This window comes from Leptodactylus fuscus, chromosome 10 (assembly GCF_031893055.1).
Source record: "Leptodactylus fuscus isolate aLepFus1 chromosome 10, aLepFus1.hap2, whole genome shotgun sequence".
NCBI lineage: Eukaryota > Metazoa > Chordata > Amphibia > Anura > Leptodactylidae > Leptodactylus > Leptodactylus fuscus.
The window spans coordinates 17,890,989-17,904,858 of record NC_134274.1 but is presented as its reverse complement, the minus strand read 5'-3'; the positions used below and the strand labels follow the sequence as shown (position 1 = coordinate 17,904,858).

Here is a 13,870-nt window from a genome sequence, read left to right as displayed (position 1 = left end):
ATTTTCCATATCAGGCCTCGTAGACACATAAGTGTCCTGGGCATAGAGCCTGCATAGTATTCCCTACAGTACTGCTTCAGGTGGAAAATACATGTGATGGAAAATAGCGGGAGTATGGGGATCTGCTCACATCTTGGGGGACCCCCCCGCACCCCCTGCTAAGCAATAGCACTATCTGATTACATAAAGGTAAGGTAAGTTCTTACCTTCACCTTGTAGAACCTATAAAGGAAACATTGCAGCCGCTGCTGCCTCCAGGCGTTTTGTGTGCGCACAGGAGAACCTGTTGTTGTTGCTGCCGCCATTGATCCCACAGCACATCCCTCTCTCCTGTGCCTGCACAGAACAGCGTTCCCCGGAGGCAGCGGCGGCTGCAATGCTTTCCATAATATATATTTTTTGTGCTGCAAACACAACGTTCCGGTAAGAGCTTGTTTATTTCATCAGATAGCGCTAATGTTTAGGGAAAGTAAGACCTAGTGCATCTTTAGGAGCAAAAGTGAATAGAAGACAGTGTCTTATTACCAGGGAGACATGGAACGAGAGATCATTTTTAGTTTTTTTTTTTTTTTTCCATAGATCTAGAGATATAGCCAATATTTGTCCAGTGTGAATGCCCAGCTTTTAGTATTTCTTCTGCTTTAGAAAACCTCAATCCTCCTGTTCCGCCTGAGCTCGATCTCATTTTTTTTGTGCTAAAAATGCAATATTTATTTAGCAGATCCCAGAGCCAACATGGAGACTGAGAGCGAGCAGAACTCCACTTCCACCAATGGGAGTACAGCATCCAGCGCCAGCTCCCGTCCTCAGATATCTCAGATGTCTCTCTATGAACGCCAGGCTGTCCAGGTATGTGTCACGTATGGACTGACTAAAGGTGCCACTATCTACACATCTGCGCCCAGGTGTCCGTTGTTCTGGTCTATCAGAGACCAAGAACAGTGGATACGTGGACCGCCACAACAGCGGACACCAATGCACCCCATTCACTGTAATGGGAACGTTGGGAATCAACACTGGGCAGCACTTTTTTTGTCTAGTGATTTTTGGCGATAGTCTTCAAACAGAGATTGTGATGCAGATGTGAGCCTAACCTAAGCATTGCAATCTCTTCAATGAATAACAATCACAGCGCTGCACATGGCATTGGGGCTTTGCTTGGTTTTGCTGACCTGCCCCATTCGCTTGAATGGGACTGAGCGGCAAATAGGCCATTTTTTAATTTTTTTTTTTTTAATTTATATCTTTAAGTGGAAGTTTGAAGGTCTGTGTCTTGGCACTAATATGTTTATTTTCTCCGCAGGCGCTGCAGGCTTTACATAGACAACCCAATGCGGCGCAGTATTTTCACCAGTTGATGTTGCAGCAGCAGCTCAGTAATGCGCAGCTACATAGTCTTGCAGCAGTTCAGCAGGTAAGTGATCGTCTCCTATACACTGGACACACATGTTAAATGTATGGATTGCTTTACTGTTATATCGACTATGCCCCAATGATATCATAATACTAATATTAGAGTAACCTTACACCTCCAGATTCTGTATGGCCTCCTTTACTGATGGTGTTCTTTAAGGGTATATTCACACAGCCTAGTTTGGAGCTAAATTTCATTTGGCTTTTGCCTCGAAATCAGCTCTAAATTCTTCCTGTTTATCTGCCTCTCATTGATATGTTGAATGTCCTGAAATTGGACTATGTGAACATACCCTTATGCAAATAAAACAAAAAAAACTTCCATTTGTAGCATATTACATTGTAGCACAGTAAAAACTGCACCAAAAGCCAAATGTTGGAAATTCATTAAAGGAGTTTTGTCATCTGCTAAGTGTCAGATTGCTGGGGGTCTGGCCACTGGGACCCCAGTGATCATGAAGTCCTTCTCATCCATTCACTTCTATGTAGAAGCCGCACAGAAGTGAATGGAGCACCAGATGAGCAAGCACGCTGCTGCTTCGTTCACATGGAGGATTCGGGTGGGGATCTGTATGAGGATCCCATTGACCTGACACTTCTAAACATGTTACATATGTCTGAGCCAGTATTGATAACACAATTGTATCTGATTCCAATATATAGTGGCCTTTAACCTTTTTACTTGTGCTTACAGGCGACGATTGCCGCCACCCGCCAGGCTGCCTCCCCCAACACCGTCTCTAACCAACAGACGAGCACCACACAGGGATCGGTAAGTAGTGACTATGGACATGACATATACAGAGTATTCAGGACTCCGGGGGCTTCTTGTACACTGTGGGACGGTCTTGTTGATGTTGGCAGAGAGTTTATTTTTCCTTCTTTTCTCAGCAGGTGAATCTGTCGACCAGCTCCTCTGCCCAGCTTCTGAGTCGTGCCCAGAATGTCACTGCCCCCAGCGCTACTACACTCACACAGTCCGTTTTGCTCAGCAATGCAAGTTCTCCACCTCTGAGCCAGTCTCAGACACAAATGTACCTTCGGGTAAGTTAGATGATCAATGCATAATGGCTGTATAGTATCACATTGAAATCTGGGTGCCTTCTGTCCTCCATTGATTTCAGTATTGGGGGTCCCGGATAGGACGCAGTGGAGCACTGGATCCCCCTTGGCCGTGTGTATAGAGAGTGGTCTGCAACAGAAATGGGGCAGCCCTTTTATACCCCTTCAGTCCCTTGTCATGCATCTTATAGATCCCCATTCGAGATTCCAGTTTGTCCTCCATATTTCTAGTAACGTACAGGCAATATTCGCTATTAAATCCATGTCAGTTCCCTGTTCTCATGCACTTGTCAAGGGCCAGTGTTTGCAGTACAAACTGTTTGCTATAGTTGTTTGCATTCTATTTTTGTTCATGTTTTTCACGTCTCCTCCTTTAATAGTCACCATTTTCTCCCAGCAGCAGCCCCAGCTTGGAAACCTTTTACAAGTGAACCGATCTCTTAACCGGGGTGTCCCTCTGAACTCTCAACTTATTCTAATGCCCAATGGCTCTGTGGCTACAGTCCAGCAGGAAGTGGCATCGCCCCAGAACCAAGGCATGCATCAGGATTCTGACCAAGTGAGTGCTCAATAGCTTTAGTCTTTTCTGTAGTGATATCGTTGGCAGGTCAGATGTTAATAGCAGTAAAGGGGACAGGAGGAAGTCATTCTAAATGCTGAGCTCTTTTGGTCATTTTACATGGCCATATTTTAGCTGCCGTTTACTGGTCTCAAACAGCCTGACAGGTCCCCTTTAAGGGGTCTATAGCTATAACTCACTTTCACCTGTACATATTCACCACTGAATAGAATATCAGACTTTGTTCCACTTTTATTTTCTACTTTAGGTTCAGAACCTGGCTGTTCGAGGTCAGCAGACTGCTCAACCAACATCCACAGCTGGGCCTACCATAGCTCACGCCGCTCCTCCGCAGTCCAAACCAACCACTCACTCGGTACCTTCTTCCTCTGCACCTTCACAACTACCATCTTCGCCAGTACCACAGACGGTGAAGAGTCCGATGGGCCCAGCAGGGGGCACAGTGAGCCAGGGGAGTCAGACAGAGGCCGAGGGAAGAAAAGCAGAGGGGGAGGCTGTGCAGCAGAGCGTTGGTATCAACTTGACCAGAGCTGCAACGCCAGCGCCCAACCAGACTCTTATAAGCTCTGGTGAGTTCATAGGTTTCTCATGCCTGGCCGTGAGTATTGTTGTAAATGCCTTTTAGAAAGGCAGTAAATCTATCTATCTATCTATCTATCTATCTCCTATCTATCTGTCTATCCTACTGCAATATGTATTGTTGGTTTTTTTTTTTGTTTTTTTTTTTGCTGTATGACATTGATAAGTGTTTTTTTTTTTTTTTTTTTCTCCAGCAACCTACACTCACATCCAACCTCACTCGGTCCTACAACAGAAGCAGGTGGTATTCCAGCAACAAATCGCCATCCACCAGCACCGTCAGTCCCAGCTCGTCCATGCCTCTGCCCACCTCCAGCTGGCACAGCAGCAGCCGCAGGCCCCCTCTCAGCAGGGTTTGCAGGCGACACCCGCACAGCAGACGCTGGTTGTCCAACCCATGTTGCAGTCTCCCGAGGCGAATCTGCCAACTAAAGCTCCTGTGCCCATTCAACCCAAACAACCAAGTAAAGGCGTTCCACCTTTGAATCTGCAAGGACATCTGGCAGCCAAACCTACCCAAAGTGCTAGACCACTCCCTACACCCCCTCCTAACCAACCTCACATTCCTGTTCAACTTGTGGGTGCAAGACAGCAGGGTCCTGCCCAAGCTCTGGCCCTCGGAGCTCCTCAAGTCCCATCACAGGGGTCTTCCTTAACACAGATCACAATGCCTCCATCTCCTGCACCTGTTCCCACTGCCGTGTCAGGTGGCGTGCAGGAAGCCCAAGCTGCGTTTTATGGAGTTCTTCAGGTGGGTCTTTGTAGGGTTTTTTATTTTATTTAAAGCTAACATAATCTTTTGAATGACTTTCCTTGCAAGGTTATGGAATTGGAATTGGGTCCGATTTTGCCAGGAGGTTAGAAAAAAGTTATGCTACCTGCAAACAAGTGTTTCGATCCAATAATTATAGAGCAGGTTCTATCCCGTGATATTGGAGTGGGATGGAACTCCCCATAGGAATTAATGACGCACGGAAGACACTCGTACACCATCTGAGTGTGGTCCAAGTGCCTTCCCTCCCCCTGGCCGTCACATTCAGTCCTGTGCATGAAGCCTTACAGACTGGCTTCCAAATAAAATGCTGAATCCCTTCTCGTTATATTATACCATGCTAATGCTAATATTATATAATTAGATGTATAGTTTGTTTCATATTTACGTTCATAAGAAGTCAATCTCTAGTGTGTTTTTTTGTGAATTCGAGGATCTCTCTGACCATGGCTGACAGCCATTAGTGAAGGAGTCCTAGTCAGTCTATGGAAAAATAGACTCTTTGTAAATGGTTTGGCCAACCAACAGTTTTCATGTATTTCCTTGTACTATTATGAAAAGGTTGGCGAAAATCTTTTAATCTTTGTAATATCTTTCTGTTTGGTCATTGGTTTCATAGGGCAAGATGTCTGGAGCAGCAAAAAGAAAGACAGAATCAGAAGAAGACAGGGAAGAGTCCCCAACACTACCTGTAAAAGCATCGCCCCCAGCCGCCACCCCACCCACAGTGGAGGAGAGCAGCACCCCGGCCGGTGAGTGAATGTAACACGGCCTTCTGAAGTTTCATTGTCTGCCATCTTTCACTCGATCTTGGTAACTTTCCTTTTCTTTGCTCTCCACAGATAAGTCTGAGGCGGCCTCCCAAGTCTCTCCAGCCCTCACGGTCTCGGCTCCTCCTTGCGCGCCCACACTCTCGGTGACTTCCCGTCAGCACAGTGACTCCAAGCCCCCACAAGCCATTGTGAAGCCGCAGATCTTGACTCATATTATAGAGGGTTTTGTCATCCAGGAGGGAGCAGAACCCTTTCCTGTAAGCACCATTACAAGTGACCACAGCTGAAGTCATTCCTTCTTGTTTCTTACGTTCCTTTTTGTGCTTCTAGGTTGGCAGTCCTCAGATACCAAAGGACCCCGAAAAGTTACCTGCACCAGTTACAGCTTTGCCTCCAGTAGAGAGTTCACCACCTCATCCACCAGTAGATCAGACTGTTAGTGGTACGTATTGTCTTGTTCAGTGTCCATAGGCATAAGTGGAGTGTCAATACAGATGGATAATGTGTAGGAGTCATTGCAGTACACCATGTATTGTCATTGGGCTACACAACTACCTCAGTGCCCTGTCCGAGGCAACAGGATAGGATCTCATTTGCTTGTGTTGAGGTCTATTTGCAGGATACAAACGAGAAATATACATTTTTAGCCCAGAGTAAAGATCTATCTATATGCTCATAGGTACCAAAGATGGAGCCCGTACATCAGATCATCACTAATCTCCCCCTGCGGGGACATGTAGTGATCAGATAGCCTGGCAATAAGTGTTCAGGTTCCTGGGCACCCTATACATACCAGTTAGAGATGAGCGAACATTGTTCAGATCAGCCGTTCCGAACAGCACGCTCCCATAGAAATGAATGGAAGCACCTGGCACGGCGACCGGCCGCCGGCAAAGTGTACGTGCCAGGTGCTTCCATTCATTTCTATGGGAGCGTGCTGTTCGGAACGGCTGATCCGAACAGTGTTCGCTCATCTCTAATACCAGTGACATGTCTATGTAAAGCCAGAGAGTGGAGGCTCTCCAGAGCAAGCTGTTGTTTATAACCGCTCTTCTCTCTGGTCAAGAGATGAGGATCCTGAATAAAGACCCCCATTAATCTAGAAATTTCTAAATCCTTGGGATTACACGGGCTGAGTTTGCAGTGGGTTAGCTATGGTGGAATCACCACTGCGGCAACATACAGTATCAGTGTAGTGGATGGAAATCCTTTCCCACTGCAAAAAAAAACTCCTATCAAGTCAATTCTTGCTGTAGGTTGACCATGGTTTTCAACCTATGCAATGCAAAGCTGTGCCAACTGGCAAGAAATTGCGGCTGAAAGCCACAGTAAAAAACTGCCAAATTCAGCGGACCTATCCAATGTGTCCCTGTGGTAAAAGGCTGTAGGAAAATGGGTTTCAATCTGCGGATCGGTTGTCTAATGTAATATTTTGTTTCAGATTCTGGAAGCTCGAAGCTGTTGAAGTGCGAATACTGCGGGAAGTTTGCCCCAGCAGACCAATTCCGTGGCTCAAAGAGGTTCTGCTCCATGACTTGTGCCAAAAGGTGACTGTGGAAATATGTGTAGATACTGATACACAGGCGCATGTACTTAAGTTACATAATCTTACTCTGTTTGCCATTACTTTTATTCGTTCTGTGCAGTCCATAAAGGAAGGCTGACCGGCTTTATCATATTTTTTGTTTCCTCTTCCTCCACCTCCCCTATGTCATATGTATATGTGCTGGATATGTGCGGCTATCACTACCCAAATCTTGGCCTTACCCTAGGTGGAGACCAGCTAGCCCAGCTCTTAGTGACTTGCTATAGGTGGTTTATAACACACGTTTTTTATTGTCTATCAGATATAACGTCAGCTGCAGCCACCAGTTCCGTCTTAAAAGAAAGAAGCTAAACCAGCTCCAAGAAGCAGGAGGGGTGAGAGTGCGCAGACGTGGTCCTCGGAGGAACAGCTCTGAGATTGCACGGGCTAAGATCCAGGGGAAGAGACTGCGGGTAACAGAGGTGCATGGAGCTGGATTCTTTTATAGTAATGTTTTGAGTACAGGCAGGAGAGGGGCACTGAATCGGATAGTGAATCTGTGCTCACAAAGCTATGGAACTTGTATTTTATTCATTTACATCTGTGCTAATGCTGGGTTTAGTAGTCCAGTGGGCGGTCTTATTCAGTGTAGGATCGCCCACTTGACTCCTAAACTTAAAAATGAGCAGAGATTTAAAAGAATGAGGTTTCAGGTGACAAATTCACCCTCCACAACCCTCTCCCATCAAATATTGAATGTTTAGTTGGAATCACACATACAGAGTCAGAAGCAAGAGGAGAAATCAAAGTCCTTCCTTTAGAACTTAAAGAGGTATTCTGGTTACAAGTAGTTATCCCTTATCTGTTCACTCAGTGGGGGTCCAAACCCTGGAACCACCAGTGATCCTGAGAACAGGGGGTCCTGTGTCAATAGAGAAGTAGGATTAGCATGCTTGTTGTCTCTCTGAGGTCTCTCTGCACAACCTTATGGGACTGCCAGAGATAGCTGACTGCTATACTCATTGTCCCATAGAGGTGAATAGAGCATGAGCGCTCCCACTTAATCTGTTTGGGTCCCATGGGACAACCACTCTCATGGTCAGAATATCCCTTTAATTAGATGGTTGCAGAGAGATCGTGTTCCAGCTCTATCACTGCCTGGCTTGTGCTATATTTTAAGAATATTGAATGAATTTCCCAACAGGAACATTGATGCCCTATAAATAGGATATGTGCCAACATGACTGCTGCCAGGCAGTGTGGGCAGGACTGGTAGTGGGGGGCATTCTCATTCACTTCGTTTTACAGCATTTGGATATCTCTGGCGTTCCCATTGAAGCGCCATTAGTCGGCCATTACCAGTCCTTGCGCACATTCAGCCTGCCTGCAGTCATATAGATTGTGGAGTGGGAGGGAGGTCCTGTAGTCTTCTCTTTGTGGGAAAATCCCTTTAAGCTGGTGCAGGGAATGCTGTACAATGATAATTACACAAAAACCTTTCCTGTCCTCCCAGCTCCCGCCACTTGCAGCGCTGTCCTCCAGTAGCAGAGAGGTGCTATATACCGGCCTAAGCAGTATACGGATCCTCCCCCCTTTATGGCCTGTTCTCCCAGCTGTCAGTGTGTGGCCCCCAACCTAACACAACTACTCTTCTGCCCAGGTTTCTGATATTTAATGCTTCGTCCTTTCATACAGGAGGATTCCAGCCGTGGATCTGATAACTCCAGCTATGAAGAAGCCTTCTCTCCAACGTCTCCAGCACCCCCATCCTGCAGAACACCACAACGGGAGAGAGACGGGAGCACCCCAACTAGCGGACCCTCAAATTCCGAGCTGCTGGGGATTAATCCAGTGTTCTTGTCGAGCAATCCTAGTCGCTGGAGTGTGGAGGAGGTGTACGAGTTTATTTCTTCTTTGCAAGGTAATGTGGACCTCACCAAGATGAAAGCTGGACTTTTTTCCCAATACATTAATTTTACTAACTTTTTGCCATCCATTATCCCATCTGCTGTTTACATAGGTTACCACATTTTCCTAAATAGATTTAACTCTATTGAGGGGACTGAGAAAAAAGTTAAAAATAGGAAGCCCTATTTTTCCACAGTCCATACTATAGGATCGTGATGCCACAGGTGGCACAGATCATACTGTGTGGAGGGCACTGTGGAGCAAATTGTACCATGTGGTGGCCACGGTGGAGCAGATTGTACTGTGTGGAGGTCACCGTGGAGAAGATTGTAATGTGTGGGGCCCACTGTGGATTAGATTGTACTGTGTGGGGCCCGCTGTGGAGCAGATTGTACTGTGTGAAGACCACTGTGGAGCAGATTGTACTGTGTGGTGGCCACTGTGGGGCAGATTGTACTGTGTGGAGACCACTGTGGAGCAGATTGTACTGTGTGGAAGGTCACTGTGGAGCAGATTGTACCGTGTGGGGCAGATTGTACTGTGTGGGGCCACTGTGGGGCAGATTGTACTGTGTGAAGACCACTGTGGAGCAGATTGTACTGTGTGGAAGGTCACTGTGGAGCAGATTGTACCGTGTGGGGCCACTGTGGGGCAGATTGTACTGTGTGGAGACCATTGTGGAGCAGATTGTACTGTGTACTCACTATTTATATCACAAAGTATCAGTTATATAGCAGACATGTAATATTATTATAGGTCATAATAACATTGCATGGTTTCTATAAAACAGAACTGTCAATAGTGAACATTAATTGTTCAAAATTATACCAAATGCAGGAGCCACACGGTGGCTCAGTGGTTAGCACTGCAGCCTTGCAGTGCTGGAGTCCTGGTGTTCAAATCCCACCAAGGGCAAAAAACCATCTGCAAGGAGTTTGTATGTTCTCCCCGTGTTTGCATGGATTTCCATCCCATGTTCCAAAAAGACATACTGATAGGTAAAAAAACGTACATTGTGATCTCTATGTGGGCTCACAATCTACATTAAAAAAAAAAAATAAAAAAATAAAATATACCAAATGCGGTACAAAATTTTTCTTCAATTCACTGTTCTGTAAAGCCCCATTCACACGACTGTATTTTGCGAGTCCGTAATTGTCCGCACTTTTGGATCCGCACAATATTTAGGTTAAATTGATGTGTTGGCACTTTGCAGTAATTTAGTAGGTTTTGGGTTGCAGTTTGGGCACTCGGTCTCTAAAAGGTTTGCCATCACTGCTATAGGATATCCAGAGACATTGGTCTCCAAATCCAGGATATGATACAGCTAAAAAGATCCCTGACAGACAGAAATCTGAGCCGCTTACTGTCTACGACTAACATCCCATCAGCAATAACCCAAGCAGCTAGTCAGCAGTAGATAGACTCACCTTACAATCCCTGTGAGAAGCTGCGGACTCCTCTCTGAGCAGCCGATCTGCAGCGTGTTTCTTCTTTTCATTATATGGTAAAACCCAGTCAGCTTAACCTATCATTTTCCCTCTTTATCATCAGGATGCCAAGACTTAGCCGAAGACTTCCGGTCACAAGAGATTGACGGGCAGGCTTTGCTGCTCCTGAAAGAAGAGCATCTTATGAGTGCCCTGAACATTAAACTCGGACCTGCATTGAAAATCTGCGCCAAAATTAACCTATTAAAGGAGACTTAACTTTTCACGCTCTCCCTACAAAGCACAAGGGGGTAGAGAGGATGACTGAGGACTCCCCACGGCAGTCACCCCCTGTTCCAAGTGAAAGAGTAGGGAAGACAGAACTTAATGGGACATCAAGGGCCTCGACAACTGGCCGCCATTTGTAAAACACTCCCCTACACTCGTGCTCCGAGCTCTTCTTTTACCATCTCTTCATCATTATTACTCTAAATATATATCTATATCTTCTATCCGTCTGTTATATCTGTTCATTCAGGTACTGTGCCTAGTAAGGGGAAGCTAAAGGCAACGGAAGACTTTTCTGCGGGCTGTGAATTAGACACGTGTCTATGGACAGATGAGAACATTGATGGGTTCCAGTTATGGTGGGGTGCAGGCAGCAGACATCGATCTCCGTACATGTAGCAAATCTGTAGGTGAGATACAGATAAAGGCTTTGTAAATATACTGGTCTATACAGGTACAGGGGTCTCTATACTGTCGAATCATATGCACACCTTTCTACATGGACCTGAATGTATATAATGAGATTCCCTGATCGCGCTTTCTGTAGAGACCGGTATTTCTGACATGTCCACACTGTTTCCTCCGTGTGCCTCTCATTCGTGTACGCTGGTCTGTTGCACATATATGCAATGGTTTAATATGTTGGACATACGTTGCTGCAGCATGCAATACTGCCTATGGATACCCGTAGTCACTGAGGCAGACCACTGCTGCACGCCATTACATTACAGCGTTCTCCATGACCACCAAGCCCCCTGTGTGCACCAGCATCCCCGAGGATGGGATCTGAGCCTTAATAATAATTTTCATCTCATTTCCGTACACCCTGCTATGGCTGTATTGATGGACAGCGGTCGGATCTGCTGTGCACGGATGCAGCGGTCTGTGACGTCTTACCTTAGCCCACCTATGGTGGAGGCTGCCATTTATTGGACCAGTGTCCTCTCTACCAGAGAAGCCATCATCTCGGCAAACCCCAAATCTATGTCCCTGGGCTTAGTACATGTGGAGATCTGGGTGGTTCTTATGACTTGGTTTTCTGAATTGTGACAATTTATGGCGGCATGGGGTTGTATCCCAGAGCTGCCCAATAATGAGTACCTTTGGAGCAGTAATGTATACATGATGGGGTGCTTAAAGGGGTTGTCCAGAACCTCATTCATAAGGCACGCCATCATTGTACATAGGCTGCTAAGCTTCATTGGAAGTGAATGTGGCCAAACTGCAATTACAGTCAATGGACAGTCATGGCGCTCAGTTTCAGGCTTATCTTTGTAAGTTTTGCCATTAAAGTTAATCACAGGGGGTGTCTGCGTGTGATTAGGAGAATGGGGGCCTGGACGTCCTTCTCCATCCTCCATGTAAATGGAGTTCCAGTGAACTAGTGCTTCATTCACATCTATGGGGCGTCCAGAGATCTGTTGTCCCCTGGCAGTGAATGGAACATTGGTCGGGCAAGTGCAGTGGCGTCTCATTGAGTTGTCGACTTGACCCCCAGCGACCTGGCAATTGTTGACAAATCTCCTTTAAAGAATACCTGGCTGCTCCCCTTACATGTCGCTTTTAGGAAATACTGTTATTCCCCTTGAAATAATGCTGAAGCCCCTTCCTCTGTTGTTCATCCTGGAAATGTATAAACAACTGGTTGTTACCATTGGCCTTGTTACTGGGATGTGTCCTTACAGTCTGATACTGGCATTTTGATTGGTCAGTGTAAGACTGCCCCCAACTGGTAACACCCAGGGTGTCAATGTATATCTAAATTACTAGGAGGAATAACAGAGGAACGGCACAAGGCAGAGTTATAAGATGTTCCAGAATTGTTTTCTTATGGGGAATAAATAGGCCCTAAATTTTGCCCCAGGCCCGGTGATCATACACTGGTGTGTCTATAGGGCCAAAGAAATGAACGGGTCGGTGAGTGGGGGCCGTGAAGAACGTGGCTAGCACCCTGACAAAGCATAATTACAGCTTGCTGGATGGGTCAGGGCCCCTTCATGTGCACGCCATAGGATTACAAAGGAAGGAAGCGGACTGGGAGGACCATTGTGCTCCGGATCATAGGTCTCCTAGGAATATTCAATATCGGGGTGGAAATTGAGACAAAATAATTTGTGTTTTTGCAGGACTTTATGGTTATTAACGAAACAACAAAATGGCCGCCCCCGCTGTAAAGGCGAACGGTAGACAAGACACGCTAAAAAGCACAGCACGCTATCATACTGTATGTAGACCAGGTACAGCTCTGCGCTCGGCCTGGAATACACGGCTATAGGTTCTCTTTTTATTCCTTGCTTCTCATGGTTGTGTGACCTTCCTCGCAGTGATGGCTTCCTCCCCCCATTTATATTTCCTTTTTTTTTTTTTTTTTATTCTTACATATATGAATATATATATTTTCTGTAGGTTTATATGTAAGAGCTCTGTGGAGTATCACCGATCATAGGACGCTGTGACTGTCGGCCGTCACAGCAGCGGGTGGGAGGGAATTGGAATGTGTTCCCTTTTTTGTTTTGTTACATTTTGTCAGCACTTGAAGACAATGAAATAAAAGAATCATTGCTTTGGATTTCTGGGGTGATCTGTCCGTGGTTTTTTCTACTACATGTAGCCCATGTAGGCAAAATTCACATTTCCTGGGACCGTATGAGCTGGGGCGTTTTGGAAACGCAGTTTGTTTTTTTGCTGCAGTTTTTTGAGGCAATGGCTACAAAAGGAATGGGAAATACATAGGAAGTTCTTATTCTTCTATCTTCTGCTTTGGCTCATAAAATGCAGCAAAATCTGCAACTTGGGGCCTCAGCCTTAAATGGGTTGTCCAGGATATTTTAGTATTGCAGCAGGGGCCAGGGAAGGTGAAACATTAAAAAAAAAAAAATAAAAATCCCTGTACCTGCGTCGTCTTCCAGTAACATCCCATGTCCTATCCATAGGCCAATATCCGGCACTTGGGGCTTTTCTGGCGGAAGTCCCCGCCACACTTGACCACTGAAGCCAATAAGCGCCTTAAGGAAAGGACACTGGACGGTGACGTCCTCCAGTTGATATCCTAGAGACGTTCCCCAGTTCCTTTCCTAGCGACGTCCCCCAGTTCCTTTCCTAGAGACTCCCCCCAGTTGATTTCCTAGTGACATCCCCCCAGTTGATTTCCTAGTGACATCCCCCCAGTTGATTTCCTAGAGACGTCCCCCAGTTCCTTTCGACTCCCCCCAGTTCCCTTCCTAGTGACGTCCCCCAGTTCCTCTATGCCTAGTAAGGCACCCAAGACGTGCACCTCATGGCATTCAGGTTCAACCAAGAACTCCCAACCTTCCTGGATTGTCATTGCCTTGATCCCCGCACCATCTCCTCTACCACTTCCGCCCCTAAAAACTCAGGCCAATCCAAAACACATCCCCTTCTCCCAAAATATACTGTATACTTATTTATTTTTGCAATCTATCCAAGCCCTTCGTCCCCTCCCCATTGTATTACTGCGATACACAATAGAACACAAAGCATAGTGGGTTTTTTTCACTTTTTTATTCTTTTGTTAAAAAA

At 46.0% G+C, this 13,870-nt stretch overlaps 1 protein-coding gene across 5 annotated transcripts in view; it reads left to right on the top strand.

The window, feature by feature from the left end:
- The window catches only part of PHC1 (polyhomeotic homolog 1), a 12,225-nt gene extending 1,792 nt beyond the window's left edge, over positions 1 to 10,433 (top strand). For 2 of the 5 annotated variants that reach the window (XM_075258726.1, XM_075258725.1), the window contains exons 2-15: positions 722 to 849; positions 1,304 to 1,414; positions 2,108 to 2,185; positions 2,305 to 2,457; positions 2,876 to 3,034; positions 3,303 to 3,624; positions 3,829 to 4,385; positions 5,026 to 5,158; positions 5,249 to 5,436; positions 5,510 to 5,621; positions 6,621 to 6,726; positions 7,027 to 7,186; positions 8,400 to 8,625; positions 10,167 to 10,433. In XM_075258726.1, the coding sequence (XP_075114827.1) occupies positions 736 to 849; positions 1,304 to 1,414; positions 2,108 to 2,185; positions 2,305 to 2,457; positions 2,876 to 3,034; positions 3,303 to 3,624; positions 3,829 to 4,385; positions 5,026 to 5,158; positions 5,249 to 5,436; positions 5,510 to 5,621; positions 6,621 to 6,726; positions 7,027 to 7,186; positions 8,400 to 8,625; positions 10,167 to 10,321 (2,574 nt within the window). In that variant the 5' untranslated portion in view covers positions 722 to 735 and the 3' untranslated portion in view covers positions 10,322 to 10,433. Of the gene's footprint in view, positions 1 to 718; positions 850 to 1,303; positions 1,415 to 2,107; positions 2,186 to 2,304; positions 2,458 to 2,875; positions 3,035 to 3,302; positions 3,625 to 3,828; positions 4,386 to 5,025; positions 5,159 to 5,248; positions 5,437 to 5,509; positions 5,622 to 6,620; positions 6,727 to 7,026; positions 7,187 to 8,399; positions 8,626 to 10,166 lie in introns of all 5 variants that reach the window. The other 3 variants (XM_075258724.1, XM_075258722.1, XM_075258723.1) reach the window with 2 other exon arrangements.
- Positions 10,434 to 13,870: the final 3,437 nt, after the last annotated feature.